Below are 12354 nucleotides of genomic sequence, written 5' to 3' on the forward strand. Positions count from 1 at the left end.
CAGAAACACAAACCCCAAACCAGAAACTTTCGAATGTTTGTGTATGTTATGTTGCAAAACTTGCAATCAGTTTAATTCTAATCATAAAGCCAGAAGTCTGAAACAAGAAACTAGAGCAAAAGGTCCTCAGATTGATCTCAGCATTTGCATGCGTCCTCAGAAGGATGTTTTCTTGAGCAAGACTCGAACAGCTCGTAGGAGTTCAGTTTTGCAGGAACTCACTGAGGAGACACTGACTGATTTCCTGAAGAAGAAGAAAATGAACAGAAACCAATTTAGAAAGAGAACAACATTAATGTATCATCTGAATAGAAGTAGAAATATGTGTCCATATCCTGTTATATTAAAATAATAAAAACAATTAAATAATCTGTAAATCTTTTATTACCATGTTCCCAAACTGGAGGGGTTTAAGTGTTTAAGATAGTTGTACCAGCCCATGGAAAGTTTCTTTCTTAATGTCAGCCTGTGAATATAAAGACAAACACACACATTTGGCATGAATGTACAGGATATGTACCTATAAAAGCCATATTGAGTTTAAAGTTCATTGACAGGAAACACTTACCGTATGAATGAACTTCAACAGAGCCGAGGAGAATTTATCAGAGAGGTGGACGTTCCTGGTGGAGTCACGATCAGTGGGAATGTTCTCGTCAGTCAAGCCGCTGGAAGTCAGTGCATAGACTAGAGGACCGATTCCGATCAGATTAGTTTTATTTTTTAAATGGATTATGGACACAAAACTTTTCAATAAAAAGTAGTGTGAGCCCAACTCTTGTTACTTTTAAGGCAGGGCCATTAGTTGTGGTTTTCATGTAAAATCTTACCATTTACATTTTCGGAAAGGTCTTGGAACATTGATGCAGAGAAACTGCTGGCTATGAATATCACCATCTGTAGCACACACACATGTCGAGGAAACAGTTAGAGATACAGTCAACTCGTTCTCTTTACTTCAGGTGTTTTATACACTACAGGTGTTTTTCACCCCTTTCGATAGCTTTACATAGCAGTTGTAAACGCAGTTCCCTGTGTGACTGTTGAGTAAGATGGACCTGCTAAGCAGAAGAGAAGCAAGAAGAATCACAAGGTTTGGATTTCCTTTCAGATTAAAGATTGGGATTTGTTAAATAAGGTGGGAGATTGACACATTTGGACATTTGACAGGAAGTGATCTTTAAGTTTAATTTATTATTGAACGGAGTCCGTGTGTGTGTGTGTGTGTGTGTGTGTGTGTGTGTGTGTGTGTGTGTGTGTGTGTGTGTGTGTATACAGTGTATGAGTCATTCTAGAATTACATTACATTTCGAATCTCCCAGATAAACCCTCTTTTGTTTAAAAAATAATAACACAAATTATATTAAACTATCTCGAAAAATAATGCTTTATGTAGGCTATATTTGGGGAAAAAACATTATTGGAAATATTAACTAAATGACACCCACTCCACCTATTATTGACTGTCTCTGCCTCCTGATTCATACATTCAACTTGAATTATCATGAAACAATTAAGTCTAATTTTAAAATATTTTTTGTGTTTACTCTATTACGTTATATAAACAATTACAAATAATACAGAAAATATATATTCTATGCAATTTAATGAATAAAAAAATTGATTTTGTTTCTGTCCCTACGTTCTGGTCAACTCTGTTATAAAACAAAATAAACCCTCCAAAGCATTTGTAAAAAAAGCATGAGAATTGCACCAAGGGATGTCACTTCCTCTGGTGGAAATTCTGGAAAGCAGTGAAGTATGTCATTATTCTTCTCTCATTAATATGTACAACATGTTTAGGATACACCAATAGTAGATTACGTATTTGTCAAATCTATTATTGTGATATTGTAGTGAATCTCTCATTCACTTTTTAAAAAACGATAATATGGCGAAAACTCATAAAATTCTGTTTTTAGACATGCCATGTGGTATCTGGTTTGAGGTTAGCACAAAATGTTGGAAAATATCAACTCTGCTATCATCAACCCAATTTGTCTATAACAGAGTTGACAGATTTTTCTGTATTGTACATTGATGTTCAGTCTTAATATTTTAAATCTTATACGTTTAACTATTTTTGTCACTAACGGTAACTAATACTGGAATTATTATTATTATTATTATTAATATCCCATCATGTTATGGTTGTGCTCTTGTTTTGTTTTTTTAAATAAAGTTGTAATAATTTTATCTTGATAAACAAGAAACCAGTTTTTACACATTGCTGTAGATAGGCATCATCACCTTTTTGCAGGGTATCACAGGTTCTGGTTCAACTTATGTTAAGCAACATAGCATGAAAAGTGACATGAGACATGAGATATAAGAGAACCACAAATACAACACCTTTCAGTCTCACGATTGTACATTTTTGCTGCATCATGAAATAAATCAGGAATCTGGGTTTAAGTTAAATAAGTGTGAATAAATACATATTAAGCATTTATAACATGCGAGTTAAAATGTCTAACTATTTGGCAGCTCTTTTTAATCATGCAGTTTATGCTTATCAACGTGCTTAAGTTTGAATAACTGTTTTGTTTTTCATGCTACTGAAATAACCAATGTTAAGTCTTTTTTTTTTCTAATCCATAAAAAGCAATAAACAAATTAATTAACGAAGCTTGTTTTGTCTAAGAATATGATCTGCTTTTCCCCCACCAAAATAACTTAGTCGACTTAAAAATCATCATTACAATTTCAAGAGCACTAATCAACCATAATGGTTTTGTGCTTTTACACACGGCAAACACATGGTTTTACTGACACCTGCAGGCTGTGGTAGCCTGTGGTATTGTAGTCTATGGTGTGTAGTTTGGAGGAAAAGAGGTGAGGAGACTTGTATTCATCAGTGTCACACACACTCGGTTTATAAATCTAAATGCACTGAAGCGTGTTTCTGTCTCCAGCCACCTGTGACACTCTATGGGAGAATGTGTGTATATTAGCTGTGGAAATTCCAATATATACTGTCCAGTGTGTCTGACAATAATAACACCAAAGAAAGTGAATTCCTCTTTCTGTTACTATTACAATACCTTATATTCATAACTGGGGCAGGTTGTCACAAATGCTTTTTTTTCTTCTTTATCTGTGTGGTTTAAACACTCCCCTCACACTTTTGTTTGTTTGCTTATATATATATATATATATATATATATATATATATATATATATATATATATATATATATATATATATATATATATATGTTTGTTTTTTTGTTTGTTTATTTATTTGTGTAATTATTAGTTTTTTTTATCTTTCAATGACAAAATTATAAATAAAACAAATATTAGGCCTATTGGAGTATATTTCACAAGAAATGTACTTTCCACTTCAAAACAGAATGTGTAATTCAATGTGCTACTTGCTGTTTCTTTGAAATTGTAAAATTTACTAGCAAATTCTTAAAGAAAATTGTTCACACCAATTTTTTTTTAATTTTTTTTATTGTATACTGAGGTTTTTATAAGAGAATGATTTCTACACTGGATTTTTCACAACCCAAGCATTAAAACTTATTTAAAAAAACAGAATGCATAGATGATACACTGCGCTGGCAACAAAAAGACCATAAAAACCATAACATATAAATGTATGTATTTTGCATTCATGCAAATTCACGTGTACTTGGCGAGACGAAGTGAGAGAAAAGCGTTTTCTTATCTGCATTTCTCACGCCCGTTTCACACATACTCCGTGTGCAGTGCGTATGCGGTGCGTGTTGCGGTGCGTATGCGGTACAGGAGCAGCACGCGCTATAGTGCTTTCACATATGCTGCGTGCGTTTGCAGTGCGCAACTGATCCGCGGCTGTACCACAAACACATTTACTCACTATTTGTATTTAAAAAAATCCTCAATCAAATCAAGTTATTATCAGCAGCAAAAGTTTTTGCCTCCAGTGCAATTCTCTTTGTAGGCCTATTCAGGTTTAAAACACAATTTAAACAACGTATTATTCAATGCATTACTTTTATATAGGCCTAGATTATATATTAAGTTGCTCAAGCAAGTGGTAACATATTTAACCATGTACTTATATTAAAATTGCAAACATTTTAAATTAAAACCTAAAATTGACAAAAACAGCAGACTCATACCTTTTCTTTTGCATAATTTAAATCTGTATACAATAAATCTTGCATGTCACAATTAACTTGTTTTTCCACCTCAACGAATGAGACGAGTGTCGTTCATTATGTGGCCTTGAAGTAAATTTTTGTTTTCTTTGCTTTACCCCGGTCTTAAAGTAAAAAGATGACTGTGAACAAAGTAGTATTTAATTAAATGCATTTATGTTTACATTTTATTTAATTACATACATTTATGGTGAGATTACTACATTTTATTGAATTAAATGCATTTATGGTGAAATTACTACATATTCAGGTCAGTCTTTGTTCATTTTGACCACGAACCGTGCGCTGTCACTTTAATTCAGCGTTTGCAGCACAGCAAAAATAGACTCGGTGCGTAAACGATCTCTGCACTGCTGTATACGCACCGCAACTGGAACGGATCGACGGACCGCATCCGCGTGCAGTGTGAAAGCTCTAACCTGTTAACATGGGTACGGAAAAAAATACGCACCGCATACGCACTGCAAACGGAGTATGTGTGAAACGGGCGTCACACTGTAATGGTCTCAACGGTTGGGTTGAAAAAAGGGTCACAGTTCTGTTCTAAATCTTTAATGTCCAATAAAGATTTGAGAATTTACTGCCTACAGTATAATGTTATGAGATTGTACTAAATCCAGCAAATATTGAATTCCTGCAACGAATTCTGCATTGTTGGAAAATTCAAAAAGTCAAAGCACCCTCTAGCGTCAAACTGAAAAACTGCACATAAATATATAAATCTTTAAAATAAGGTTCCATTTGTTAACAAGGTTAATAAATGCTGTTAAATGTAATGTAAAGTAACTAGTTCATATAAACGAATGCATTAACTAAAGTTAACAAATGAGACCTTGTTTTAAACTGTTCACCATTTTACTATGATTTCTTTGATAATTTGTCAAGAATTTTCAGTATTAGGCCTACGGTCCCGTCTCAAATTTCTTAAAACAACTGAGCAATTTCCCATCATAAACCCACAGATGTCTACTCTCAAAAAACTGCTCCAAACTTCTCGATCCAGCAACTCGACTAGTTCTAAGCTTTGGGTGTAGTATATATGATAGTCTAATTCTCTGATGTTTGATGCAGAAAGCTGAGCGAGGTGCGCGGTTCTGTGACAGAGACAGAGTGCCTGTTCTGGACCCGTTCAGCCTCACAGGACGTGTGACGACTCGCAGACACTCTGGAGGAGCATTTGCATTCACACACAAAAGAAGCAGCCCGCCATTATAAGACTCTTATTCCTGTGTCAGGTAGACTTACAGGGAATCAATCATCTTGTCAGTGATTTTTCCCAATAATATTTTCTCATTTCGAACCTTTCAGAGTGAATTCTTTCTAGTTAAAGTTGCCTCTGCTTATGATTAAATAGACCCACACTAACACGGTAGCATAATGAGGGTCCCTACCTTCAAACCGAAGCATTGAGAAGTTTGTCAGTGTCCAGACAGTTTAATAAGAAGATATTTTAAACATACAGTCAACTTCGCGTATACAGGCAGAAGCCATCTTTGAAATACAGCCTTTACCAGTCGATCTACGAACGCCGGTCCAAGCCTGCTGTTCGCGCTCACCTTATCACAACTTATAGCTCGTTCACATCTCACCAGCGCACTTGGATCGGCGTTCGTAGATCGACTGGTAAAGGCTGTATTTCAAAGATGGCTCCTGCCTGTATACGCGAAGTTGACTGTGTGTTTAAAATATCTTCTTATTAAACTGTCTGGACACTGACAAAGTTCTCAATGCTTCGGTTTGAAGGTAGGGACCCTCATTATGCTACCGTGTTAGTGTGGGGCTATTTTCAGCCTTGTTAGTGGTATTAACAAGCGATTTTTATTTGTCATTACACTATGCCCAATATACTAGCGTTATACTAGCTTTATAGGCTAAACTGTTTTTAGAGATAAAACTATTTACATTCGATAATCATGAAAACAAATCTCAGATAACGGTTGACTAGGTAACAATGTGTAATAAGACCAAAGGTTCATTTTGCGCCGGAGTTCTCCTTTAAGCTACATTTTGTTTCTTCCTCTCTGCTACTTTTCACTTCACATTTCTGGATCAGATTGCACCTAAACACCACACCTGTATGTGCTTATTGAACATGTAAGCCCGTCTAAATCAGTCCAATTGCGGTATCCGATAGAACGAGTGAAGGTCTCTGACCGTTCCGCGTGGCAAGGCAATTTAATTCCACTTAAAGTTATATGCCTCCATTTCACGACCTCAAATTTAGGTTAGAATGCCAATTGGTTAATGGTCATTTATATGATAGTTTAGCAGCACATTTAATTATTATTTTCAACTCTTTACTTATATTTTACCCATTCGTGTTAGGAAGCTATGTCGTTCGGAGTTCCTCTTCTGTTTAACGCAGGTCTCACGATCACAAACTTGTCAGTTTTCGGTCACTAAACAGAGGTAATTGCTATATACCTGAGATGGTCGCATTCACGCTTACACAATCAAAGATATAACAGATATAAGTCGACCAACATTACTTCTCTTATAATAGCTTTGGATTGGCCAATGGCCACGCCGTGGTTTCCCACTTTATCTAAAGTAACATTAAATTAAAACAGAGGTAAGACTCACCCAAATTTAGGTTGTCAAGCAGCATTTGCTGTCCTAAATGGAAATTCACTTCTTGTCTTTACAAGACCACGTACACTTGAATTAGTGCCAAATATTAGTCGTCACTCACTAACCTGACGCAGATTTTGCGGTAACAAAACATACGAATCCGTTTAATCTAAAAAACAATTCCAGAGCAAATCAAAATAAAATCAAATGTAACAATTTATTATGTCAGGTAAATGTATCATGCCAATTTCATAATCAGTTCAAAGATGATAAATACAAAACATCAAATGCTCTGGAATAAAGAGAAAAGATGCGAGTGTAACGGGTACCGTGGCGTCGGCACCCGTGAGGAACAGATTATTCTCCTGTAACACAGGAGAGAAACGAGGAGACAGTGTTCAAGTTCAAGCTCTCTGGAGTAATTTATTCACAATATGTGCATTAAACAAATCTCTGTTTCTCAGAGTCACATTATGTTTCACATATCACATTTTCAATGTCTTCTTAACATTATAATGACTTTCAGTGTTCATGTCAATTCACAATCTGCAATAAAATAAACTTCTCAATTTCACATTCATGTTTACTGACTCTGTATTTTTATATTTCACACTATTCATCAAAAAAGAAATACAAAAACCATAGCAAAATACTTCAATTACTTCTCTTAAATGATTAATCATTTCTATTCACAATATTTTTCCAGTATCACATTAATACGATGCTGTAAATCACTCTCAGAATTATTAATATACTTCAAATATAACTTTAAATATAACTTTAAACCTTATTTAACACATTAACTATTATCAATCGATCTTCAAAACACATATATAGTATGTTAAACAATACTTATTAACCATTATAAAATACCTTCATGTGCATTTGTATAAGGGAAAATGTATATATTTTTTCTGACGCGCTCACAAACGTTACATGTGCGTTTTCAGTAGGCCGCTAATCGGTCGAGCTTTTCTCTCTCGCTTAAATCAACCTCAAAAACAACCTCTGACGAGCATCACTTCTCTAAAACAATTCACTTATATTCACATTATATATAAACACATTTCAGCATGGTTAAATTCAACTTTAAAGTGTTTTTATACATTTACCCACCTGTAACACAGGAGAGAAACGAGGAGACAGTGTTCAAGTTCAAGCTCTCTGGAGTAATGAAAAACTCACGACTCGCACAGCTTAACACCCATCGCTCGACTCTGCCCCTAACGGTCAGGAGTAGCATTGCACACTTCTCTCTTTTTCTTTTAAAAGGAATCACATTACAATAAAACCCTTCTGAATGTTTCTTTTTCCAAAATAACACAATAACATTTTCAAAATGAAACCAATAATTTTGAATATACTTAAAGTACAATTACAATCCTTTTGTGATCGTCACACGAGCCTGACATTATAAAATACATGATGCGAGTGTCTTGCCCAGACTCCGCATCACAGGCTAATCTGAGTTACAAATCGCCCTGATCCTCTTGTTGCATTTCTTTATATAGACAGAAACTTCTTTCACGTGGAAACATGTGCGAACAATGGGAATTTGCATTCAGAGTTTACACCTTTTGGGCAGAATGCCATTTGCCTGGAAGACACAGTGTGCAAGTTAAAGGACAACTCCGGCGCAAAATGAACCTTTGGTCTAATAACACATTGGTAACACATTAGTCGACCGTTCTCTGAGATTTGTTTTCATGATAATCGAATATAAAGAGTTTTATCTCTAAAAACTGTTTAGCTTATAGCGCTAGTATATAGGGCATATGAGTAATGAAAAATAAAAATTGCTAGTTAATACCACTAACAAGGCTCAAAATAGCCCCACACTAACACGGTAGCATAATGAGGGTCCCTACATGCAAACCGAAGCATTGAAAACGTTGTAAATGCACAGACAGTTTAATAAGAAGATATTTTATAAAGACAATACACTTCGCGTATACAGGCAGGAGCAGGCGCGCTGGAAGCTGTTTCATGCGAGGGGGGCTGAGGGCTGGGTTGGAAAATATGTGACGTCATTGTGTTATGGCTGACGACAAGACATGACATTTCTCTGTATATGTTGTAGCCATTAAAGAAAACATATTTAGTTTCATATTTATGTTTAAATATTATAGGCTAATGTTATTTTTTATTTAATCAATGTTGATTATGAAAGTGAGCGTGCAGCGTGAGAAAGACATGATACATGAGATCATGAGATACCCAAAATGTCTTTGTTGTTGTTGTTGTAGAAAGACTCTTTTAAAACTATTTTCGTTTAGTATAAATTGTATCTTAATTTTGATATGTTTTATCAAACAATTGCCTGTATTTAATAGCTAAATAAGAAGCAAATATAGCAGACAATGTAAGGCGCCGGCGATCACTTGCATTGCACGTAAACTGGAGGGCGCCGAAACTCAGCTTGTGCCTCACAGATTTTATAAATATAGGATATCTATTAGCTTGAAATGTCTTCTTTTAAACGAAACTATTCAAAACGAAAAGAAATAGACGACTCTCTGATTATGTAATCAAATGTGCATTTCTCTCTGGCGTTCATGGCGATCCGCATAACTTCATCTTTGCAGCGACACAGAAAACACCTGTTTATTAATAAACAATTAAATGTCTCCTTGCTATTTTTGACACATTAATAATCATTACTTTCGCCGGTTCTTTGTGGCAAGGTTTATGAGTGCGGGCGTGCGCTTGAGTGCGGCTATATTAGGCTACGTAAACGCTCATCCTGTAGCCTATTTAAGTAATTAAATCAATATAAAGAGGGGCGATGTGTCCACAGTGGCTAAAATGAACAACTACTAATCGACTAGAAGAAAACTTTAGTCGGAGGCAGCCCTTATTCCGCATATTTTCGAACCAGCAGGCCATTCAGGGTTGAGCGCGCGACCCTGAGCGGAATGAGCGAGCGGAGGGATTCAGAAATGCGCTCTCCGCTCACATGCTCTGATCGGAACAAACTAAGCATGACAAATTCAAACTTTATTTCATTTTCTCCGTAGCTTGAACACTCAAACACAGCATGTCTATTTTCATTTTTCCCCCCACAATTTTTAGTACAATATTATGTTAGTCCACAGCCCCCACCAAGGGGGCTGTGGCTATGACGAGGGGGGCTGCAGCCCCCGCAGCACCCCCCTTCCCGCGCTACTGGGCAGGAGCCATCTTTGAAAAACAGTCGAACCACTTGGGCAAGACAGGAGACCTCTGTTGAATGTGCGTGACCTGCGAGCCCTCAGATGGCACTGCATGAGAAAGTCAAAGTATCTTTATTTGTCTCCCCGAGGAGAAATTAGTTTTGGATATAAAGAGATTGCTGCAAACAGATTACAACAAGACAGAACAGAGGTACAGGGTTAAAACAGTTAAAAGACAAAAGTACATAAAACATTAAGGCTACACAAAGAGCTGTGCAAATAGCAAATCACCAAATAGCAAGAAACCGTCATGCTACTTTGTTAAATGCAGACACATGTGCTCAAGAGTACTTTGGAAACGCGTTTTCACTTAACACAGTCTGACACTGCATCAAGAAATGCCACTTGAATCTCTGTTACGCAAGGATAAAGCTATACAACGGTTCTAAGCAGAGACTCCGGCGAGTTCTCTGGGCCGAGCTCATCTCAGATGGTCTAGAGAAGACAGTGTAAATGTGTGCTGTGGTCAGATGAGTCCATGTTTCAGCTTGTTTTGGGGGAAAACAGACAGAGTTCTCCATCCCAAAGACAAAGGGACCAACCAGACTCTCATCAGTGACCGGTGCAAAAGCAAACATCTGTCATGGTATTGAGGGGCATCAGTGCAAACGGCATGGGTGACTTGCATTTGAGTGAAGGTCTGACATGGAGGCGTATATTTAGATTATACAGAGACATAAACTGCCATCACGATTACATCTTTCCTGGAGATAGACAATGCCAGGCCTCATTCTGCACATGCTAAAACTGAGTGGTTTCTAGACACTGCACCATAGAAGAGATATGCCTGATGCCTCTGCAGTCCAGGGGCCTCATGTACAAAGACTTGCGTTGAATTCATACTAAAACATTGCGTACGCACAAAAAAAAAGCAGATGAATGAATCTCTGCGTACGAAGGATCCCACACATATTCTCTTTGTACATCCCAATTAACATAAAATTGAGCGCACATGCACGAGCACAACGCCCCACCCAGTCTCCTCCCCCAATTAAATTAATTTAAATATGGTAATTAGTCCAATTTGGCAAAAGAAACCTGCAAGAACATGGCTAAAGCAAGCAAGAAACGAAATTTCACTGAAAATCTCTTCTATGTGAATATATAGTAAAGTGTAATTTATTCCTGTGATCAAAGCTGAATTTTCAGCATCATTACTCCAGTCTTCAGTGTCACATGATCCTTCAGAAATCATTGTACTATAATGATTTGATGATCAAGAAACATTTATGATTATTATCAGTGTTGAAAACAGCTGTGCTTCTGCTTCATATTTTCGTGGAAACCATGATATAGGCTAGTATTTTCAGGATTCTTTAATTAATAAAAACTTAAATCAAACAGATGTCGAAATCTTATAATCTTTTGTAACATTATAAATGCATTTACTGTCACTTTTACTTGTCACTTCAATGTGTCCTTGCTGAATAAAAATATTACTTTCTTTTTTATCTTTACTGACCGAATTAATGAAGTTTATTTTTTTTAGTTAAGCCAACGCTGCCATTGCTAGACGGGTTGTATCAATTTGGACATGCTTTATATATGTTCTTACTTAATTGCATAATATAATATTTTAATAAAATTCGTGTGACAATAATATGTCAAATAATTTATCAATTACAAATTATATAGAACAATAGAACAATTCGTAGTGTAATAGAACAATTCGTAGTGTAATGTTTGCCACTTCACTTTATTGCCTCTATGAGTCGCCAACGGACAAAAATCACGACAAATATACGTACGCCAGACATGAAGTTTACTTGGAGGAACGCACATTCTTACGTTAATTTCACTGTTAGTACATCTGGCCGTGAACGTGAAAGCTGACGTACGCCGTGTTTTTGTGCGTACGCAGTGTTGATACATGAGGCCCCAGATCTGTCTCAATGAAAATCTATGACCTATCATGAAAAGGAGAATAAGGCAACGATGACCACGGTCTGTTGAGCTGTTCTTATATCGGACAAGATTGGGAAAATATTCCACTTGCAACATTTTAACAAGTAGTATCCTCAATTCCCAAATGATTAAAAAGTGTAATTAAAAGGAAAGGTGATGTGACACAGTGGTAAACATGCCTCTGCCCTAACTTATTTGGAGTGTGTAGCAGCCATCACAATCAAAACCTGTTTATATTTACAAAATACAATTAAGTTGGTCAGTCAATACATTGGAAATATTTTTTTTGGTACATTTGTCAGTTAAATAAAGGTTCAAGAGATTAAACAAATCACAGATTCATGATTTTATTGCATTTTACACAATGTCCCCACTATTCTGGAAATGGGGTTGTATAATAAACCTGCTCTGTCACTCCTCTGTTTCTGAATTCTTTTTTGATGAAATTCTGTAGACAAGAAAACACAAACACTCCCTATACATTTTAAACACATAAAATCTCTTATTAGTTCCAAA

At 36.1% G+C, this 12354-nt stretch overlaps 1 protein-coding gene across 1 annotated transcript in view; it reads right to left on the minus strand.

The window, feature by feature from the left end:
- Positions 1–202: 202 nt before the first annotated feature.
- LOC130082393 (mucin-19-like) overlaps positions 203–12354 on the minus strand; it is a 46390-nt gene continuing 34238 nt past the window's right edge. The window contains exons 4-7 of the mRNA XM_056247249.1: positions 831–897; positions 569–668; positions 434–466; positions 203–244 (exon numbers count right to left, since the gene is read on the minus strand). Coding sequence (XP_056103224.1) covers positions 203–244; positions 434–466; positions 569–668; positions 831–897 — 242 coding nt within the window. The remainder of the gene's footprint in view (positions 245–433; positions 467–568; positions 669–830; positions 898–12354) is intronic.

Source organism: Rhinichthys klamathensis, unplaced genomic scaffold, assembly GCF_029890125.1.
Source record: "Rhinichthys klamathensis goyatoka isolate OS25496 unplaced genomic scaffold, OSU_Roscu_1.1 h1tg000045l_1, whole genome shotgun sequence".
NCBI classification, from domain to species: Eukaryota; Metazoa; Chordata; class Actinopteri; order Cypriniformes; family Leuciscidae; genus Rhinichthys; species Rhinichthys klamathensis.